Below are 20,829 nucleotides of genomic sequence, written 5' to 3'. Positions count from 1 at the left end.
CTGTATATCATTCAATGTTTTTTGTGTAAATCCGGATGCATTAGACTACTGTGGGGAATGTTGTAAATCAGTGAACATGACTGATTTATGGTAATACTGGACTTTTATATCATTTACCCACCACAACATTAAACCCGTTTCATCATCATTGTTAAATACAGTATCGTTTTTTAGAATTAATGGTAATAATAACTTACGATATTTAAATAAATCGATTTATGCCACATGCGCAATTTTGGCATCGCTGAAGATTGTCCCTCGCTACAGACCGTACGTCACCACAACGCCTAGAAACCAGGAACAGCAGCTATCAGGTTGGTGGAAGTTCGTCTCTTGTCCTCCTCAACTCCTTCGCTTAAATACGACCACGTATCTCATCTTTACTGGTAGCGTATTCCGTTCACTATCTTAAAACCGCAGTACTTAGCAGAATAGCCGCGGTGTCATGTAACGTAGCTTTGAACTAACGTCAGAGCTAGCTTAGATAGCTAACCGGTCTCAAATCAAAAGCTAACGCTAGCAGCTTCTTTAAACACTAACGCTACGTCACGTTAACCGCTAATGCTGTTTTTGTTTTCGGAGGCAACGTTAATTTATGTTAAGCATGCTGTCTCGTTAAAGAAAAATACTTTTAAACGTTGGTCTGTGCTTCGTGACTGTAAGTTACTGTTCTCGGTCTGTCTGCCTCCGTTAGCTTGTCGTGCTTCTGTCCAGGACAGTAACACACCTTTGTTTATTGTGCTGCAGGTTTTGAGGATTTTATTTGCATCGACTGCTGATTTCTCTGCACGTGTAAACATGGTGAACGTACACAAAGGCGTCCTTGTTGAATGGTAAGGAAAATAAAACTCATATTTATTAGAATGCAGTTAACTGGAGTGCATTAATCCTTGCATGTGTGCAGAATGTAATGATTTCTGAAGCTGTTCCCTCTGCTCTCTGGACCAGTGATCCTGCCATGAAGCAGTTCCTCCTCTACCTGGATGAGAAGATGGCCCTGGGAAAGAAGTTCATCCTCAAGGACCTGGACGACACGCATGTCTTCATCCTGGCAGAGGTGGTCCAGACCCTGCAGGAGAGAGTTGGCGAGTTAATGGACCAGAATTCATTCACCGTCACGCAGAAATAACACAAAGAAGTCTCACTTCTTGGACTTATGGCTGTGGTTTTTTTTAGTTTGTCCTTAAATTAACATTTGTCTGCAATGTTTTAACTGCAGACTGAAATGATGCATTTGCTTTTTTTGTTGGAAGAAAAAAGTAAAAACTGTGACCTTAATTGACCTTGCTGTCTTTCAATTATGTCCATTCAGGAAATTTGTTTAATGCATTTCATTGTTTCTTGATCTTGGTTTAAATTGGCATTTAACCCCAAAACATCACTTCATGTTTGATGACCATGATAAGTCATCCTTTTCTCAGGGCCATTACTTGCTACATGATGATCTAAATGTAATTTCAAATATTCTACAGACAGGAAAATACAGTGAATAACCCGTTTTATTCTAACTTCATTTTTTGCCTGAGACAGTCACATTTAAATATCCTCAGTCTCTCGAGAATGTTGAATAGTTTTGCTGCTATGAAGCTCGTCTATGTGATGTCCAGTAAAACATGTTGATGGGTCCAAGTGACACTCAAAATGTCTTCTTGGTTTGTTCCAGGTTTCCAAAAATACTTTGAAGTTTTATTTTCAGTCATAAGAGGTGCATCGTTCTTGGAAGTACTGCAATGCCAAGTTGAGGCGTTGAGTGCACAGAGCAAGCCCCTATTCCAAAAATCTATTTAATAAACAATGCTCAAAAAATGTAAAGGAACACTTAATCATCACAGTATAGCAACAAGTCAATTCAACTTCTGGTACATCGATCTGTTCAGACAGGAAGCATAAATGATTGTGAATCAATTCCTTGCAGGTGAAAACTTTCTTGGCAATAAATGGTTCTGATTCTGAGCTGAGAGTGGAAACGCAGTCCTTCTGAATTAACTAAATAAGTGTGAGGGTATAACACTCACATTAACTTCTTTAGTAGTGCGGCAACTTATAAGGCTTTGATTAATACTCACAATTAAACTAATACAGCTTCCCATCAATCAACTTCTACTATTTAAATATGTTCTGCTACCACAAAGGTTAAATAGATTCAGAGTCACCAGGATCTCATGAGTTTAGATTATATTTTATCTTTAAACACTTTGATCAGGGGAGAGCGCGAACGCAGTCCCCCACTACCAGAAATTATGCAATCGAGATTTCCACATTTGGGAAATTCGCAGAGGTCAGCTCAACCGGAGTGCAATGGCTAAGCCTCGCCCTGGGTGAACCACCTTCTTGATCATGGTATCTCCCTTGCCAGGTAAGTATGAGTTGTACACATTGGAGACAGACAAGTCATTCAGAGACACACCAAGCAAAGTGACGGTGTTACACATTTAAAAACCCTGAGATTAGAAAGCAGGTGATCATTTAAAAGAATTTAACACCAAAACAACACATTTTGGTACGAAGTCTTTAAATGATGATGAACATTTAACTTGAGAAGAAATACTGCATATCCCACAATGCACTAGTGTATTTCCATATCAATAGTCAACCTAAAACCACCAATGTTGTCTATTTTACTTCGGTAAATGAGTAACAACTCAACCACAACTTCAAACGAGATGAAGCTAAATCATAATGCAACCAAACCTCGTTTGATTCACATCTAAAATTCAGAGGAAAAGTATAAAAACACACATTTGTTTTCCAACATTTCAAGCACTTCCTGTTTCTTTGTTCGCTGCTGGTGGGAAAGCTGACATGTCTGCTACTGCCCCCTATCGGTCTGGAGGGTGAACAAAGCTATTTCTGGTCACTTGATGTGTTACTGACCAATACGCATAAGCACTACGAAAGAGTAACGTTACCTTAAAATCCTTTTTATATCTTTAATGGAGGTAGAACTGTTAAGGTAAAAATATATAGTATAGATATTTATAATGTGTGTGGATGAAAATTAACAAAATGAAGAACTTTCAGCGTTAATGTTTTCACAAAGATAAATTGATCTCTGTCTCCCTCTGGTGGCGGAAAATATGCAGGAAACTGCACTTAGCCTGAAATATCAGCAGCTCACAGTACATTATATAGTACGCTGTACTCTGTGTATTGTGCTCAAGAAACGTTGCTTATTTCAATATTGGAAACATGGAAAAAAATCATCAAAATATCCATCTTAGTAACGATACAGTTAAACCATCGATATTAAACCCATGAGAACCATTTACCCTTTCAGTATTTGTGTTTTCAAAATAAAAGTTGTACAGCAGCAATGAACAACACAATTTCAAAGATAATTCATTAATAAGTCAAAGCTGTTTGAATAGTATCTGATTCAAAACAAATGTCTAATTGAAGGAGTAGACAGGGTTAGGGTTAGCTGCAGTAGTGCAATCACCTAACATAACCATATAACTAGTGGAGTAACGGATCACCTCACACAGTTCAGCACACATGTGAACCACAGATATTTTTTTACAGTTTAATCATCATAGTGTGAAATAAAGTTGTACTGCCGCTCATACGTTTTCAGGTACTACGTCTCTAAATGTCTATGCAGAGTGTCAGTGAACAGATATAAAGCAGGAGTGTGTTCACGTGAACGGAGCAGCTTAAAAGCATTTAACGGTTAACGTCATGGCGAGCGGAGGAAGTTCAGAATCCCCCGCCGCCATTTAAGACGCATGTTTGGCTTCCCTGTTACTGATAATGACGGGATAAGGGTTGTGGACAAAACCGTTACGTATGGAGGCATTGTTCAACGAGAAAGACTCACGACAACAACACATCGAGCAACTCCACACATATGAAGCACCACCATCCTGGTCTGTCAGCGACGGGGGCCAAGGCACAACAACAACAACAACAACAACAACAACAACAACTTGTAAATTGTTTCAGTGTTATGTGGATATGAGGTTTTTACACAAAACAAATAATAACCGTAGCTGTGGCGTCATAAAGAGGTTATTAGGAGATGATTCAACAGTAGTAGGACATCACTGAAGATATAAAATACACAGACCAACACTGAGTGAGAGAACAACACGATCACATTAACATCCTTAGCAGTGGGACACAACTCAAATGACTTTGATTCATACTTATAATTAAACTAACACAGCTTCCAAACAATCAACATCTGCTATCTAAATATGTTCTGCTAATAAGAAGCTTTAAAAGATTCAGAGAGTCACTAGGACTTCTTTAAGAGTTTAGATTAAGTTTTATCTTTAAACACTTTGATCAGGGGAGAGCGCGAACGCAGTCCCCCACTACCAGAAATTATGCAATCGAGATTTCCACATTTGGGAAATTCGCAGAGGTCAGCTCAACCGGAGTGCAATGGCTAAGCCTCGCCCTGGGTGAACCACCTTCTTGATCATGGTATCTCCCTTGCCAGGTAAGTATGAGTTGTACACATTGGAGACAGACAAGTCATTCAGAGACACACCAAGCAAAGTGACGGTGTTACACATTTAAAAACCCTGAGATTAGAAAGCAGGTGATCATTTAAAAGAATTTAACACCAAAACAACACATTTTGGTACGAAGTCTTGAAATGATGATGAACATTTAACTTGAGAAGAAATACTGCATATCCCACCATGCACTAGTGTATTTCCATATCAATAGTCAACCTAAAACCACCAATGTTGTCTATTTTACTTCGGTAAATGAGTAACAACTCAACCACAACTTCAAACGAGATGAAGCTAAATCATAATGCAACCAAACCTCGTTTGATTTACATCTAAAATTCAGAGGAAAAGTATAAAAACACACATTTGTTTTCCAACATTTCAAGCACTTCCTGTTTCTTTGTTCGCTGCTGGTGGGAAAGCTGTCATGTCTGCTACTGCCCCCTATCGGTCTGGAGGGTGAATGCTGTTTATTAAACACACATCTATCTATGTGCTTCTACTGTTTGTTACTAACTAAGAGTTCATTTAGATTACAGAAAATGAAGTGCTTACATATTAAGAGTATTTGCTTTCATACGTCATACAGAAAGCAGACTGGGAAACAACAGCAGCAGCAGAAAATAAGCAGAGGATTCTCACTTTTGAAGAATTAGCTGGCCTGAAAATTAACTATGAAGCATAGTGATGTCTTATGGATATACAGATAGATTTAATCACTAATCGGTACCAAACATACATTAGAAGTTGTATTTAAACTAACACTAACAACAACTAACACTAAGTTACACTAACTAACACTAACAACTTTTCACCAGTATGTTGACTGCCCCACAAGGAACAATAACACTCTGGACCGTTTGTATGCTAATGCTAAGGATGCATACAGTACCAGTGCCACGGTGAACAAACCGCCATACCATCCCAGACTTTACGCTGCTTCCCCAACAACAAGCCATGGATCACCAGTGACCTGAAAGCTCTTCTTAACAAGAAGAAAGCAGCTTTCAGTTCTGGGGACAGGGACGAGCTCAGGAGAGTTCAGCGCGACCTGAAGGTGAAGCTCAGGGAGTGCAAGGACTCCTACAGGAGGAAGCTGGAAGCCAAACTCCAGCAGAACAATGTGAGAAAGGTGTGGACCGAGATGAAGCAGATAACTGGCTTCAAGGCTGGAGGGAGACAAACAGGGGGCTCCCTGGAGAGAGCCAACGAGCTAAACTGTTTCTTCAACAGGTTTAATTCACAGCCCTCATCTGTCTCCTCCTCCCCCCTCTCTCTGTGACGGCTGGCCAGGTTAGGAGACAGCTGGAGACACTCCACCAAGACAAAGCTGCAGGACCCTGATGGCATCAGTCCCAGGGTCCTCAAGACCTGTGCCACTCAGCTGTCTGATGTCCTGCAACATCTCTTCAACCTGAGCCTGAAGCAGGAGGAAGTCCCGGTGCTGTGGAAGATGTAGTGCCTTGTCCTGTACCAAAGAAGATGACCCCATCTGACCTCAATGACTACCGACCAGTTACCCTCACATCTCACGTGATATTTATCTACATATCACAGCTTCCAACGGTCAACAACTTCTATTTAATTATGTTCTGAATAACATTAAGTTAAGCAGAGTCAGATGTGAGTCACCAGGACTTCCTCATGCATATTGAATATATATTATCTTTAAACACTTTGATCAGGGGAGAGCGCGAACGCAGTCCCCCACTACCAGAAATTATGCAATCGAGATTTCCACATTTGGGAAATTCGCAGAGGTCAGCTCAACCGGAGTGCAATGGCTAAGCCTCGCCCTGGGTGAACCACCTTCTTGATCATGGTATCTCCCTTGCCAGGTAAGTATGAGTTGTACACATTGGAGACAGACAAGTCATTCAGAGACACACCAAGCAAAGTGACGGTGTTAAACATTTAAAAACCCTGAGATTAGAAAGCAGGTGATCATTTAAAAGAATTTAACACCAAAACAACACATTTTGGTACGAAGTCTTGAACTGATGATGAACATTTAACTTGAGAAGAAATACTGCATATCCCACCATGCACTAGTGTATTTCCATATCAATAGTCAACCTAAAACCACCAGTGTTGTCTATTTTACTTCGGTAAATGAGTAACAACTCAACCACAACTTCAAATGAGATGAAGCTAAATCATAATGCAACCAAACCTCATTTGATTCACATCTAAAATTCAGAGGAAAAGTATAAAAACACACATTTGTTTTCTAACATTTCAAGCACTTCCTGTTTCTTTGTTCGCTGCTGGTGGGAAAGCTGACATGTCTGCTGCTGCCCCCTATCGGTCTGGAGGGTGAATGCTGTTTGTTAAACTATCTATGTGCTTCTACTGTTTGTTACTAACAGCACTAAGAGTTCACATACGTTTTCAGGTACTACATCTCTAAATGTCTATGCAGAGTGTCAGTGAACAGATATAAAGCAGGAGTGTGTTCACGTGAACGGAGCAGCTTAAAAGCATTTAACGGTTAACGTCATGGCGAGCGGAGGAAGTTCAGAATCCCCCGCCGTCATTTAAGACGCATGTTTGGCTTCCCTGTTACTAATAATGACGGGATAAAGGTTGTGGACAAAACCGTTACGTATGGAGGCATTGTTCAACGAGAAAGACTCACGACAACGACAACACATCGAGCAACTCCACACATATGAAGCACCACCATCCTGGTCTGTCAGCGACGGGGGCCAAGGCACCACAACAACAACAACAACAACCTGTCAAATGTTGCAGTGTTATGTGGATATGAGGTTTTTACACAATACAAATAATAACCCATAGCTGTGGTGTCATAATGAGGTTATTAGGAGGTGATTCAGATATAGTAGGACAGCACTGAAGACCCAGGTATAAAATACACAGACCAACACTGAGTGAGAGAACAACACTATCACATAAACATCCTTAACAGTGGGACACAACTTAAAAGGCTTTGATTCCTATTTAAAACTAAAGTAACACAGCTTCCAAACAGTCAACATCTACTAATTTAATATGATCTGCTAACATGAAGTTTAAATAGATTCAGAGAATCAGCAGGACTTTGTCATTAGTTTAGAATAATTTTTTATCTTTAAACACTTTGATCAGGGGAGAGCGCGAACGCAGTCCCCCACTACCAGAAATTATGCAATCGAGATTTCCACATTTGGGAAATTCGCAGAGGTCAGCTCAACCGGAGTGCAATGGCTAAGCCTCGCCCTGGGTGAACCACCTTCTTGATCATGGTATCTCCCTTGCCAGGTAAGTATGAGTTGTACACATTGGAGACAGACAAGTCATTCAGAGACACACCAAGCAAAGTGACGGTGTTAAACATTTAAAAACCCTGAGATTAGAAAGCAGGTGATCATTTAAAAGAATTTAACACCAAAACAACACATTTTGGTACGAAGTCTTGAAACGATGATGAACATTTAACTTGAGAAGAAATACTGCATATCCCACCATGCACTAGTGTATTTCCATATCAATAGTCAACCTAAAACCACCAGTGTTGTCTATTTTACTTCGGTAAATGAGTAACAACTCAACCACAACTTCAAATGAGATGAAGCTAAATCATAATGCAACCAAACCTCGTTTGATTCACATCTAAAATTCAGAGGAAAAGTATAAAAACACATTTGTTTTCTAACATTTCAAGCACTTCCTGTTTCTTTGTTCGCTGCTGGTGGGAAAGCTGTCATGTCTGCTACTGCCCCCTATCGGTCTGGAGGGTGAATGCTGTTTATTAAACACACATCTATCTATGTGCTTCTACTGTTTGTTACTAACTAAGAGTTCATTTAGATTACAGAAAATGAAGTGCTTACATATTAAGAGTATTTGCTTTCATACGTCATACAGAAAGCAGACTGGGAAACAACAGCAGCAGCAGAAAATAAGCAGAGGATTCTCACTTTTGAAGAATTAGCTGGCCTGAAAATTAACTATGAAGCATAGTGATGTCTTATGGATATACAGATAGATTTAATCACTAATCGGTACCAAACATACATTAGAAGTTGTATTTAAACTAACACTAACAACAACTAACACTAAGTTACACTAACTAACACTAACAACTTTTCACCAGTATGTTGACTGCCCCACAAGGAACAATAACACTCTGGACCGTTTGTATGCTAATGCTAAGGATGCATACAGTACCAGTGCCACGGTGAACAAACCGCCATACCATCCCAGACTTTACGCTGCTTCCCCAACAACAAGCCATGGATCACCAGTGACCTGAAAGCTCTTCTTAACAAGAAGAAAGCAGCTTTCAGTTCTGGGGACAGGGACGAGCTCAGGAGAGTTCAGCGCGACCTGAAGGTGAAGCTCAGGGAGTGCAAGGACTCCTACAGGAGGAAGCTGGAAGCCAAACTCCAGCAGAACAATGTGAGGAAGGTGTGGACCGAGATGAAGCAGATAACTGGCTTCAAGGCTGGAGGGAGACAAACAGGGGGCTCCCTGGAGAGAGCCAACGAGCTAAACTGTTTCTTCAACAGGTTTAATTCACAGCCCTCATCTGTCTCCTCCTCCCCCCTCTCTCTGTGACGGCTGGCCAGGTTAGGAGACAGCTGGAGACACTCCACCAAGACAAAGCTGCAGGACCCTGATGGCATCAGTCCCAGGGTCCTCAAGACCTGTGCCACTCAGCTGTCTGATGTCCTGCAACATCTCCTCAACCTGAGCCTGAAGCAGGAGGAAGTCCCGGTGCTGTGGAAGATGTAGTGCCTGGTCCCTGTACCAAAGAAGATGACCCCATCTGACCTCAATGACTACCGACCAGTTACCCTCACATCTCACGTGATATTTATCTACATATCACAGCTTCCAACAGTCAACAACTTCTATTTAATTATGTTCTGAATAACATTAAGTTAATCAGAGTAAGATGTGAGTCACCCAGACTTCCTCATGCATATTGAATATATATTATCTTTAAACACTTTGATCAGGGGAGAGCGCGAACGCAGTCCCCCACTACCAGAAATTATGCAATCGAGATTTCCACATTTGGGAAATTCGCAGAGGTCAGCTCAACCGGAGTGCAATGGCTAAGCCTCGCCCTGGGTGAACCACCTTCTTGATCATGGTATCTCCCTTGCCAGGTAAGTATGAGTTGTACACATTGGAGACAGACAAGTCATTCAGAGACACACCAAGCAAAGTGATGGTGTTACACATTTAAAAATCCTGAGATTAGAAAGCAGGTGATCATTTAAAAGAATTTAACACCAAAACAACACATTTTGGTACGAAGTCTTGAACTGATGATGAACATTTAACTTGAGAAGAAATACTGCATATCCCACCATGCACTAGTGTATTTCCATATCAATAGTCAACCTAAAACCACCAGTGTTGTCTATTTTACTTCGGTAAATGAGTAACAACTCAACCACAACTTCAAATGAGATGAAGCTAAATCATAATGCAACCAAACCTCATTTGATTCACATCTAAAATTCAGAGGAAAAGTATAAAAACACACATTTGTTTTCTAACATTTCAAGCACTTCCTGTTTCTTTGTTCGCTGCTGGTGGGAAAGCTGTCATGTCTGCTGCTGCCCCCTATCGGTCTGGAGGGTGAATGCTGTTTGTTAAACACTATCTATGTGCTTCTACTGTTTGTTACTAACAGCACTAAGAGTTCACATACGTTTTCAGGTACTACGTCTCTAAATGTCTATGCAGAGTGTCAGTGAACAGATATATAGCAGGAGTGTGTTCACGTGAACGGAGCAGCTTAAAAGCATTTAACGGTTAACGTCATGGCGAGCGGAGGAAGTTCAGAATCCCCCGCCGCCATTTAAGACGCATGTTTGGCTTCCCTGTTACTGATAATGACGGGATAAGGGTTGTGGACAAAACCGTTACGTATGGAGGCATTGTTCAACGAGAAAGACTCACGACAACGACAACACATCGAGCAACTCCACACATATGAAGCACCACCATCCTGGTCTGTCAGCGACGGGGGCCAAGGCACCACAACAACAACAACAACAAGTTGTCAATTGTTTCAGTGTTATGTGGATATGAGGTTTTTACACAATACAAATAATAACCCATAGCTGTGGTGTCATAATGAGGTTATTAGGAGGTGATTCAGATATAGTAGGACAGCACTGAAGACCCAGGTATAAAATACACAGACCAACACTGAGTGAGAGAACAACACTATCACATAAACATCCTTAACAGTGGGACACAACTTAAAAGGCTTTGATTCCTATTTAAAACTAAAGTAACACAGCTTCCAAACAGTCAACATCTACTAATTTAATATGATCTGCTAACATGAAGTTTAAATAGATTCAGAAAATCAGCAGGACTTCCTCATTAGTTTAGAATAATTTTTTATCTTTAAACATTTTGATCAGGGGAGAGCGCGAACGCAGTCCCCCACTACCAGAAATTATGCAATCGAGATTTCCACATTTGGGAAATTCGCAGAGGTCAGCTCAACCGGAGTGCAATGGCTAAGCCTCGCCCTGGGTGAACCACCTTCTTGATCATGGTATCTCCCTTGCCAGGTAAGTATGAGTTGTACACATTGGAGACAGACAAGTCATTCAGAGACACACCAAGCAAAGTGACGGTGTTACACATTTAAAAACCCTGAGATTAGAAAGCAGGTGATCGTCTAAAAGAATTTAACACCAAAACAACACATTTTGGTACGAAGTCTTGAAACGATGATGAACATTTAACTTGAGAAGAAATACTGCATATCCCACCATGCACTAGTGTATTTCCATATCAATAGTCAACCTAAAACCACCAGTGGTGTCTATTTTACTTCGGTAAATAAGTAACAACTCAACCACAACTTCAAACGAGATGAAGCTAAATCATAATGCAACCAAACCTCGTTTGATTCACATCTAAAATTCAGAGGAAAAGTATAAAAACACACATTTGTTTTCCAACATTTCAAGCACTTCCTGTTTCTTTGTTCGCTGCTGGTGGGAAAGCTGACATGTCTGCTACTGCCCCCTATCGGTCTGGAGGGTGAACAATGCTGTTTCTGGTCACTTGATGTGTTACTGACCAATACGCATAAGCACTACGAAAGAGTAACGTTACCTTAAAATCCGTTTTATATCTATAATGGAAGTAGAACTATTTAGGTAAAATATACAATCGACATTTAATATAAATATTTCTAATGACGGGATCGTGTGTGTGGAATAAAATGAACAAAAGGACTTTAAGCGTTGTTTTCACAAAAATAAATTGATCTCTCTTGCCCTCTGGTGGCGAAAACTATGCAGGAAACATAGTACGCTGTACTCGTGCCTCGCGCATCAAGCTAACACCACAACCATTTACTTTGCCGGTATTTGTGTTTTCAAAATAAAAGTTGTACGGCAGCAATCAAAGTCACAATTTCGAAGATAATCCATTAATAAGTCAAAGCAGTTCAAATACTACCCGATTCAAAACAATTTATAATTGAAGGAGTAGACGTGTAAATTACAATGCTAAACCACGCAATTTACAATTGATAGTGAATTTTAGCGCGAACTTCAACATGAAAACGAAAGTGCTAGTTAGCGTTAACTAGCGCAATATTGAGCGATAGTTAACGATAGTTAACATTAGTACCAACAGCGCATTTCAGGAGAACATCGACACTTCATAATTACCTTTAGCTAGAAGCAATAGCGTGAGGTTAACGGCAGTGTGAGGAAATAATTAACGAACTTTATAACGTTAATTAACATGACCAAGTTCACTAAGAAGGTTAACGTCAACAAACCTTCGATAACGTTACCAGTGGGCGCTGACTGCAACGGTGTTGGTAGATTAGAGTGGTTAGTTAGCTTCATAAGTTAAGCAGGATGGGAGAGTAACACTAGCTGTTGACTCATTATTAGCAGAATAGCAGGCCTAAATATCTACCCCCATTCCTACTTTACGTTAACGTGTCCCTTTGCAGCTTTAGCTACAGCTAGCTTAGCGAAGCTAGAAGTTAGCAACATCACATAAAAACTCGACGAGCTAACGCTACAGCGTTATCCTGAACATTAACAACACATGTGTTACAGCTAAAGTTAATGCCGAGATACTGTGAGGAACAACGATATAACACACTGTCTAATAAAGCTGGTTTGTAAAAGCATTAACCTTCACCGACCTTAAACTGTCCTCTCGACGAGCCAGTGCGCGAAAACAAGTTGCGTCAGTTTGATGTTTTATAACGAGAAATGCAACAGTTGATCACTGGGGACGCTATTTCCCCGTTTAAGTTTAGTTTAACAACATATTTATCAAGACAATGAACATGTACTATAAAATCACCCAAGTCGCTGCAGTAGTGCAATTACTGTGTGATTAGTCTACCTAACATAACCATATTACTAGCTTATAGGTTTTTAATAAAGTAATGGTAAAAAAAATATTAATTAATTAATTAATTATAAAGTATCAAGTAGGCAGAAAAAAAGTGTTTTCCTCTGATTTTGTATGACTTTGCATTGATGTAAGTTACCGTTGGTCACTTTGTATCGAGCAATTTTCATCATATTGGACAACAATTTAAAGTTAGCTAACATTAATTAATTATGTTAAAGACTTTGTAACTTGGCTAGTTTTATGACCAATAAGCTCGTGATTTCGTAAGCTCATTTAGTAAAATAAATGTTTATCACAACACGCAGCTTATTATTTCGTTTTTCAGTTTATTAAAAAAAAAAAGATTTCAGTTGGTTCCTTTTATTCTGAAGAAATACGACCGGAAGTGTCCTGGGTAACTTGGTCCCTTCTCATACATAGTTAGCTTATAGCTACATGCTACATGCTATGCTCGGCTCACACATCGGAGGCACTATAATGGACGAGTATCAGACGGAAGAGGAGACTGCGTTCGTCGTTGAAGAAGTGAGCAAAATCATTAAAGAGGTAAAGTAAAAAGACACGTTGCCCATCGGTTTATCCTCAGAGTTTAATACATTTTGTTGCTTCGACGAGTTTGCAACTTTATGTTTATAGCGACCTGTTGGTTGCTAAGGACACTTTAACGGTTGCTAGGCACATAACGCCTTTTCCTCTACAATGTCGGACGTACTGTACTGTCCTGTGTAACTTGCATTGTGTGATGCGGATTACAAAGCCGTTGATTTATAACATCTACTTGTATTACAGTATCATTTCGAGGCTATTAAAATGTCACACACTGTGTTTGTTGATTAGTTGCTGACGTGTGTTTACACCGTCTCTAGTCAGTGGAAGCAGCCATCGGAGGAAATGCCTACCAGCACAGCAGAGTGAACCAGTGGAGCACCAGTGTAGTGGAGCAGAGCCTCAGTCAACTCAGCAAACTCGGGAAGCCTTTCAAATACATAGGTACATGCGCAACAATAGCATCGTTATGGTTCTTGTGCTATGTAGTTGGTATTAAAATATGTCTGTTCCCCCCCCAGTGACCTGCATCATCATGCAAAAGAATGGAGCAGGTCTGCAAACAGCTTGCACATGCTTCTGGGACAACTCTACTGATGGTAAAATACAGAATGTTTATGTAATATAATGTTTTCTCTTCTGTCAGCGACTATCAGTGTCAGCTGTCAGAGACCGGTGGCATGTTGTCACATACTTTAAATGTGTGAATGTTGAGAGAATACTGAATGTATTTTGTATTTACACCCAACAGGAAGCTGCACGGTGAGATGGGAGAACAAGTCCATGTACTGTATCGTCAGTGTTTTTGGGCTGGCCATCTGAACCAGAATGCAACTGAAGTGTTTGAAATCTGTAGGAAGTTGTGTATTCGTGTTGGCTATATGTTAATAAACCGTTATATTTTTGTATATTAAGTGCTAACTGATTAAAACAATACTGTGCTGTATACACTTTGCTTTATTTACATGTGACGTGACAGAGTGCTACATGTACAGCTTTTATCTTATGAAGCAACAGACACTTCAGGAATTTTTTCATCATACAAGGACCCACAACAACCTCATTTAACCACTTTAAACTACATTCACACTGAAAGAATCAAAAACGTACATTTATGTCAAAGCATTTATACATTGACACAAAAGAAACGTAAAGACAAGGCACCATCTTGAATATAATACATGTTCACATGAAACATTGTTTTTTTGTCCATATAAAATAATAGAAAGGGCAGCACATCTCACATTGCAAGCAATATCAGGAAAGTTACAGCAGAAAAAAAAGGATTGCTTAAAATAATGTGTTCAACATATAAGGCAAAAAAAAAGAAGATTTGGCCAATGGTCTGTCTACTGTATGTGTGGGGATACGAAATATTTAATCAGCAGTCCTCTACATTCAGTTGTGTAAAATCCAAGCAATTCATCAAAAGCCATTCATCCAGATAACACAGTATCAAATCACTTTTTAGAGAAATAAGTTAAATACTTAAACTAGTGCAATTACAAAGCTGCTTTCTGGGGGAGGAAGTGGTAAGAGAGAAGTGAGACCTACTCCTGCTAAGGCTCTCTCTGTATTCAAAAAAAAAAGAATTTGTCAGCCAACATTCCTATGGCCCTTTAATCCACATTCATCACTCATGCCGGTGCTGGTGAGCCCAAAATGTGTTTCGCTTACAGCTGCTGCAGCGTAAGCTTCCTCCACTTCCCATCGCCGGTATAATGAACCTCAGCTTTGGACCGATACATGCATTCTCATTATTCTCAGGCTGTCAGAGAACAAGGATGTAATGGCAAAAAACAAACACAGTGCAATAGAGTGACAACAGTGGTTCAACACAAAAGCATTTCAAATAACGTTGATTTCTCACACACACACACACACACACACACACACACACACAAAAAAAACATTGTGTTGTGAAGAGATCTTATGAGCAAACGTGTAGAAATCAGTTTGTTTCCTTGAAACGGAATGAAGGAAAAAAAAGGTCGAGTGGCTCCTTGCCCCAACTTTCAGTAAAATACAGTACATTCAGTAGACATGGAACTTTTCTTAAAAATATAATTATGTACACGGAAAGTATATCATTTCATATTACCAATGCAGTTACTCCGTATTTACATTGTATTCTCATAGTTCCCAACAGGGACGCAACAAAAGGAACAGCGAGCCAATCAGAGACCTCCTCAGTCAGTGTCACTCTCATCCTGGTACTTGGCGGTTGCTTTGATGGCGCGTCCGTTTTGTAAAGGCATGTCTTCATAATCGCTCCTTTACAGAGAAAACATCAGCTGGTTTATGCAAGCTCACACGGAATACTACATCGCAAACTGTAAAGGTCGGGAATTCACAAGAAAAAAAAAAAAAAAAAAAAAAAGAAATGCTTACCCGTATATTACTTCATCATCCGAGTCATTCAGCATGGAGAAAGCAGGATTATCCTTCAACTGGGAGTCTGGGGAAGTTACACAAAACCAGTCGGGTTATACATGACTTCCTCTTCATTGTCTACTGAATTTAAATTGTTGTGTATTACCTACCATAAAGTGCATTTTTGGAGGGGGAATACACAAACGCCAACGTGTACAAGTAAAAGTTGAGTAGACCATAGAATGATAAAAATTCAGCTGGTATGTCTGGAGTTAAGGAAGATTCTCTCACCGTTGAAAAGTCATCGACACGGCATCTCACACGTTATATTTAAGTGCAATAATAGTCAAAATGGAATATTGTTTTAAAAAGATATAGTTTTGGTAATGAGTCGACAGTTCAGCGACAAAGTTGTTTTGGAGAGCCTTGGCACCAAACCTCAGGTAGAGAATGACCATGCTGGAGGAGAAGGAGACACAAGATCGACAGGATGAAACCAACCACAAAGAGAAAGACACACACACACACACACACACACACACACACACACACACACACACACACACACACACACACACACACACAGCAGGTTCTTTTAGGTTTTGGATTTTCCTTAAAAACTCACCTTATAATAAGGACCACAAACGTCAGAGCTGTCAAAAACCTGAGCCGGAGATCTAGTGATTGAAAACAAATGGCACATTAATTTAGTCATACTAACAGCGATTGGCTTGAATCAAACACAGAGAGGCGTGCTGTGGATACCTGAGTACGGCATGTTCTTCAGTTCAGAACAAGCTCTGACGACCAGGAAAATCAGGTAGAGGATGTAGAGGACGACTACAATCAGGAAGAAGACCTTCATGCCCTGGACAAATAACATGGGACTTCATTAAACTGAACTCATCAAACGAAGACGTAAACACCAGGTGTACGGAATACAACAATACTGTCCAAACACCTTAACCACGACCTGGACCATGAAAACAGTCTCACCTGGAAGTTCGCTATGTCCACTTTATACTGATAGGTCGGGTCTTGGAGCTCATTAACGCTGCAAAATCAATAGAGGAGAGCAGATCTTTTCAGCCCTGTTTATATTCATAGTTTGAATGTTTTAGCGGCCGGTGGAGTCAGACTCACGTTTGCCATATGCCCAGTGTGACCGCTGACAGCCACAGAAGACCGACAATTATCAGCTTAGGCAGGTAGAACGTCAGACATTTCCTCTCACCCTGTGGAAACGACATGAAACGAGATTCATAAATACGCTAAAAATGAGAGGAAACCTTTTTACGTACATGTGTAGTACCGGACCCACCTGAACCCTGATGCCATGATAAACACAGAGCCAGAAGAGCAGCAGCGCACACAGGAACAGAGCCTGGAAGAAAGTGTCCAACATCCCCGGAAACCAGCTGTTCACCAGGAATGACAGCGGGAAAAATGGATCTGAACCGCAAAAGCAACAAAACGGGTGCAGCTGTAACGGTTAAAATGAGCTGTAATGGGGAAACCAGATTGTTCAGGTTGTATTTTAGGGGTAAAATATGACCGGAGGAGAGAGAATACTGAAGCTCACCATTGTAGAGTAACAGCATAGGGAGCAGGATCGACATCCACTTCTGCTCTATGCCCCAATCCCTCATAGAAAACTTCCTCAGCGAGTGTGCAAACAAACACTGGGGACAGGCAGAGAAAAGAGTTTCAGGAATGCATTTGTCAAACGCCGATTTTAAGTCACTAATGATGGTTAAAAACTAAGAAAGTAATCGGTGCTCCTACCGTCACCATAAAGGTCAACACCACAAAGACAAACCGGAACCAGATCTCCACTTGAGAGAAGATGGGGTTGTACGTTTTCCACTGAGGAGGAAAAAAAAACGAGAAGAAAAGCAGAAGATACAAAAAGAGTTAAAAAAAAAAAAAAAAGGCTGCGCTGACATGTGAGCCCAAGCTATACATATACATCCAAATGTAGGAACAAAGAGACAATATCAGAGTCAGTGAGCAGCAGAGTTCGCCACGTACCACAAACTTGACTTTGATTTCATACGTGATATTCTCCAGGCCGTTGAAGCTGACCATGACCTGGTACTGGGTGTAGTTCAGATAGCCAAGATGGAGCACAATGATCTCATCACATTTCTGTAAGGAGAGACAAGAAGCGCCGAGTCACTGTTTGCTCAGTCAACAATACGACTGTGCTGCGCATCAATAACCGGCTCCGAGGACGTTACTGCGCTACACGACCGCGCTTGCCGATCGACACTTACGGTCCCGCAGTGTAGCGTCCGGGACTTCTGGTGCACATTGTTGATGTACATCACACTGGCGTCCTGCATCACTCCTTTCAGCTCAACGTTGATCTCAAAGGGCTGCTGGAAATCTCCCACTGACACAGACAAGCATTAAAAAAATTAAAAAAAACACATATTATTAACCAAAACCAAGTACGTGTGCAAAATAGTGGAAGAGATGTGGTGGTCTTACTGTTGCTGTGTTCAACCTGCATCACGCAGGTGAGCCATAGCTGCTGGTTGTAGGTGGTGAGGGGAGGCGAGACTAGATTGAAGGGCCCAGTCTGAAAACATACAATGAATGAAATAATGATTCACTAATCTTTATAAGGGATACTTGTCAACGGAAGTCACTGAAAACGCACAATGTGTCATGACAGGAAGAAGACATCTTTGCTCGCATCACAACTCAAAATTCAAAGTTTTTCTCTTAAGACGAAATGATGCATAAAAAAACAACAACAATGTGATACTATGTGCTTTCCACTGCGTAACCTTACCTTAACGGAGACGTTTTTGAGAAGCAAATGATCACCACTGTGCTCTTGCTCAGCAATCACCTTGGGACCTACACGAATCAAGAGGACACAATGAATACATGTTTGAGAACCACTGGACCATCCAGACGGGATCAGAGCAGTGTCAGTGTCGGAATAACAGTTTGCAATCATTACGTATCGTTTTATCAGAGCTAAGATAGCAGCAGGTGATGGAGTCGAGCAGAATCGCTCACTCGCTTAATTAACCCACAGTCTGTTTAAATGACCGCTGACCAACACCCAGCTTGCGCCAGCTGTTGCAGAAATGGTTTATTCGGCCATACCTGCAATCCCAATGAAGATGGTGAGGCCAAAGCAGATCAGGAAAAACACGAAGACCAAGACGAAATGTCTTTTGGACAGCGTGTAGAGCCGCATGGGGGCCAGTCTGTCAGAGGGAGACATGAACACACACACACACTAATCACCGGACACAGAGAGGGAACGGAACCAACCGACGTGGTGAACGCTGTTAAGCCTGCTGTGGTTCAGGTGCGGGTATGTCAACACTGCTAGCTTCCATGCTAGCTTTATGCTAGCAGTAACAGATGGCAGGAAAAGAGCCACAGAGTGGTTTCTAACACGGTCCCCTCACACAGTTAAACACCGATGTGTCCGCCGAACACAGCTTCACTTACCGATCCATTTCTTTCGGTTCTCAGTGTCGATGCCGGGAGGAGAAGAAACAAAACAAACATTAGCGGTGACTCCACATCCGCGTATCAACATCAGCCTGCGACAACTGGACTGCAACGTCATCGAGTGGGAGGAGCCGTGGCCATGTGACTCCCACGAGAGGGGCTTCCCTCCTTTATGAGACACATGAAGCTGTCACGTTCATTTAAATGAGTCCACGTCTATGGTCACGTTTCAGTGTTAGACATGAGGTTCATGTGTTATTTTACGTGCGGCTGAGACTGATTGTGTCTCGCGGACGTGCGGTTTAAAGGCAACGGCTGAACACGTCATCTTTCATTTCATTTAAAACCCATCTACGTGGTTTGTATGCCTATTGCGTAACACGTCAACGGTGACTTTTAATTTCTAATGAGCTATAAAAAAAATAAAAATCTAATAAGCTATTTAGTTAAATTCTCCAAATTTGAACTCCATATGCATTTTTAAGTAGGCATGTGGTGATTTAACGCCGTTTAATGCAGATGTGGCCTATGGTTCAATCCCCTTCTGCATGGAAACACTTGTTGCCTTTGATAGGAATCGAGAGGCCCCTACCTCGATTAGAGATCATCTGAAAATTCTGCACATTGTGAGAATATGCGTGAAGTGCAATGTATTCCCCTATCTACCCCATTGATTTGTCACTGATCTGTTTCATGACTGCTCTACCTCCGAGTCCGGCATCATCTAAAATATAAAGCGATACAACATACAATACACGAGTATTATCCCAAATACATCTCAACGATCACCTCTCGTTTATCTACCATCATTACACGATGGGCTCATATTCTAACTACTGCTCTCCTAGCCCCCAAATATTGAAACGCAGCGGTGGAGATGTGTGTCTGCCATTTGTGTCGGTAGATAAACAGGAGACCCACCTGTAAAAGCGATCATCCCGGTAAGGTGTCAGGTCCTCCTTCAGCTCACTGTAGGCCTCCTGTATCTTCCTACAGAAGTATTTCAGCTCGGTGTACAGAGGGTTTTCCAAGCCGGACGAGTAGTCGGTGTCCATTATTACATCGAGCCGTCTGGCGGCTGAAAAATGGCGATGAGGGGGAAAACAAACCTGCAGCCTATAGAGGACCGCACAGTGATCGCTCTGTATTGTGTTACGTCGTTTAATTGAAAATGCAGCCGAAGCTGTTTTGTTTGTGTCGCTTCAAAGAAAGACAAAACAAAAGCTGTTTTTAAAAAAAAAAAAAAACGAAGAGGGGGGGGGGGGGCGGAAGCGCATTGAAAACACACGGGAGGAGGGTCACGTGATCAGAGTTCAGCACCACGGACAGAGAAAGAGAGCTGCAGACATCGACGTGGTCAGTGTGTGTCGTGGGTGTGTGGCTCCAGAGATGCACTTGTCTAAGTATGTCAGTCCTCCACTCAACCCATCAATGCCTACTTTTACATATTCAGAATTTGAACACACATACAGAATTTTTCTTTATACATAATCCCAAATTAGAGTCCAGTTGGGGTGTGGAGAATCCTTAATTGAGCAGCTCTAACGCCACATTTCTTCTTCTTTTTTTTTGTAATTATGAGTTTCTAAGTCCG

General features: G+C 41.1%; 3 protein-coding genes and 6 non-coding genes across 11 annotated transcripts; 2 read left to right on the top strand and 7 right to left on the bottom strand.

Annotated features, from left to right (window-relative positions):
* The first annotated feature begins 274 nt into the window (after window positions 1-274).
* On the top strand, window positions 275-1,953 carry gtf2h5 (general transcription factor IIH, polypeptide 5). Of its 2 annotated transcripts, none has more exons than XM_068724550.1 (3): window positions 275-314; window positions 748-833; window positions 949-1,953. In XM_068724550.1, exons 2-3 carry the CDS (start codon window positions 799-801, stop codon window positions 1,127-1,129), a joined length of 216 nt encoding a protein of 71 aa, XP_068580651.1. In that variant the 5' UTR covers window positions 275-314; window positions 748-798; the 3' UTR covers window positions 1,130-1,953. The 2 variants fall into 2 exon arrangements, with proteins under 2 accessions (XP_068580651.1, XP_068580650.1); XM_068724549.1 differs by having other exon boundaries at window positions 298-386.
* Window positions 1,954-2,200: 247 nt separating this feature from the next.
* LOC137882414 (U1 spliceosomal RNA) lies at window positions 2,201-2,364 on the bottom strand. The gene has a single exon (XR_011103946.1). It is a non-coding gene; the product is annotated as a U1 spliceosomal RNA (small nuclear RNA).
* Window positions 2,365-4,288: 1,924 nt separating this feature from the next.
* LOC137882419 (U1 spliceosomal RNA) lies at window positions 4,289-4,452 on the bottom strand. Its single transcript, XR_011103951.1, has one exon. It is a non-coding gene; the product is annotated as a U1 spliceosomal RNA (small nuclear RNA).
* A 1,693-nt stretch (window positions 4,453-6,145) lies between these two features.
* On the bottom strand, window positions 6,146-6,309 carry LOC137882418 (U1 spliceosomal RNA). Its single transcript, XR_011103950.1, has one exon. It is a non-coding gene; the product is annotated as a U1 spliceosomal RNA (small nuclear RNA).
* Window positions 6,310-7,571: 1,262 nt separating this feature from the next.
* On the bottom strand, window positions 7,572-7,735 carry LOC137882417 (U1 spliceosomal RNA). The gene has a single exon (XR_011103949.1). It is a non-coding gene; the product is annotated as a U1 spliceosomal RNA (small nuclear RNA).
* Window positions 7,736-9,427: 1,692 nt separating this feature from the next.
* Window positions 9,428-9,591, bottom strand: LOC137882416 (U1 spliceosomal RNA). The gene has a single exon (XR_011103948.1). It is a non-coding gene; the product is annotated as a U1 spliceosomal RNA (small nuclear RNA).
* A 1,264-nt stretch (window positions 9,592-10,855) lies between these two features.
* Window positions 10,856-11,019, bottom strand: LOC137882413 (U1 spliceosomal RNA). The gene has a single exon (XR_011103945.1). It is a non-coding gene; the product is annotated as a U1 spliceosomal RNA (small nuclear RNA).
* A 2,253-nt stretch (window positions 11,020-13,272) lies between these two features.
* On the top strand, window positions 13,273-14,328 carry dynlt1b (dynein light chain Tctex-type 1b). Its single transcript, XM_068724629.1, has 4 exons — window positions 13,273-13,382; window positions 13,703-13,826; window positions 13,904-13,981; window positions 14,134-14,328. The coding sequence occupies exons 1-4, from the start codon at window positions 13,284-13,286 to the stop codon at window positions 14,202-14,204; spliced, it is 372 nt and encodes a 123-aa protein (XP_068580730.1). The 5' UTR covers window positions 13,273-13,283; the 3' UTR covers window positions 14,205-14,328.
* On the bottom strand, window positions 14,322-20,458 carry tmem181 (transmembrane protein 181). Of its 2 annotated transcripts, none has more exons than XM_068724627.1 (17): window positions 20,157-20,458; window positions 18,879-18,982; window positions 18,556-18,623; window positions 18,249-18,339; window positions 18,032-18,150; window positions 17,787-17,903; window positions 17,541-17,621; window positions 17,338-17,437; window positions 17,077-17,207; window positions 16,899-16,990; window positions 16,752-16,809; window positions 16,521-16,623; window positions 16,381-16,432; window positions 16,132-16,214; window positions 15,926-16,015; window positions 15,774-15,840; window positions 14,322-15,656 (listed from the first exon to the last, which is right to left on the bottom strand). In XM_068724627.1, exons 1-17 carry the CDS (start codon window positions 20,288-20,290, stop codon window positions 15,572-15,574), a joined length of 1,575 nt encoding a protein of 524 aa, XP_068580728.1. In that variant the 5' UTR covers window positions 20,291-20,458; the 3' UTR covers window positions 14,322-15,571. The 2 variants fall into 2 exon arrangements, with proteins under 2 accessions (XP_068580728.1, XP_068580729.1); XM_068724628.1 differs by lacking the exon at window positions 20,157-20,458 and adding an exon at window positions 19,233-20,150.
* Window positions 20,459-20,829: the final 371 nt, after the last annotated feature.

Source organism: Cebidichthys violaceus, unplaced genomic scaffold (assembly GCF_023349555.1).
Source record: "Cebidichthys violaceus isolate CVI_PGR_0920_01 unplaced genomic scaffold, fCebVio1.0.p SCAF_31, whole genome shotgun sequence".
Lineage (NCBI taxonomy): Eukaryota > Metazoa > Chordata > Actinopteri > Perciformes > Stichaeidae > Cebidichthys > Cebidichthys violaceus.
Note: the sequence above shows the minus strand (reverse complement) of the source record. Positions and strands in the feature narration are given on the sequence as shown.

What these genes read in the sequence shown, in the direction of transcription:
- dynlt1b (XM_068724629.1), top strand. Translation starts at nt 13,284, where the DNA reads ATGCTCGGCTCACACATCGGAGGCACTATAATGGACGAGTATCAGACG. An exon ending in GAAGCCTTTCAAATACATAG is followed by an intron (nt 13,827 to 13,903) that starts GTACATGCGCAA and finishes TTCCCCCCCCAG; the next exon opens with TGACCTGCATCATCATGCAA. An exon ending in CTGGGACAACTCTACTGATG is followed by an intron (nt 13,982 to 14,133) that starts GTAAAATACAGA and finishes TACACCCAACAG; the next exon opens with GAAGCTGCACGGTGAGATGG.
- tmem181 (XM_068724627.1), bottom strand. Translation starts at nt 20,290, where the DNA reads ATGGACACCGACTACTCGTCCGGCTTGGAAAACCCTCTGTACACCGAG. An exon ending in CATCTTCATTGGGATTGCAG is followed by an intron (nt 18,624 to 18,878) that starts GTATGGCCGAAT and finishes TGATTCGTGTAG; the next exon opens with GTCCCAAGGTGATTGCTGAG. An exon ending in TGGACATAGCGAACTTCCAG is followed by an intron (nt 16,624 to 16,751) that starts GTGAGACTGTTT and finishes TTATTTGTCCAG; the next exon opens with GGCATGAAGGTCTTCTTCCT.
- gtf2h5 (XM_068724550.1), top strand. Translation starts at nt 799, where the DNA reads ATGGTGAACGTACACAAAGGCGTCCTTGTTGAATG. An exon ending in AAAGGCGTCCTTGTTGAATG is followed by an intron (nt 834 to 948) that starts GTAAGGAAAATA and finishes TCTCTGGACCAG; the next exon opens with TGATCCTGCCATGAAGCAGT.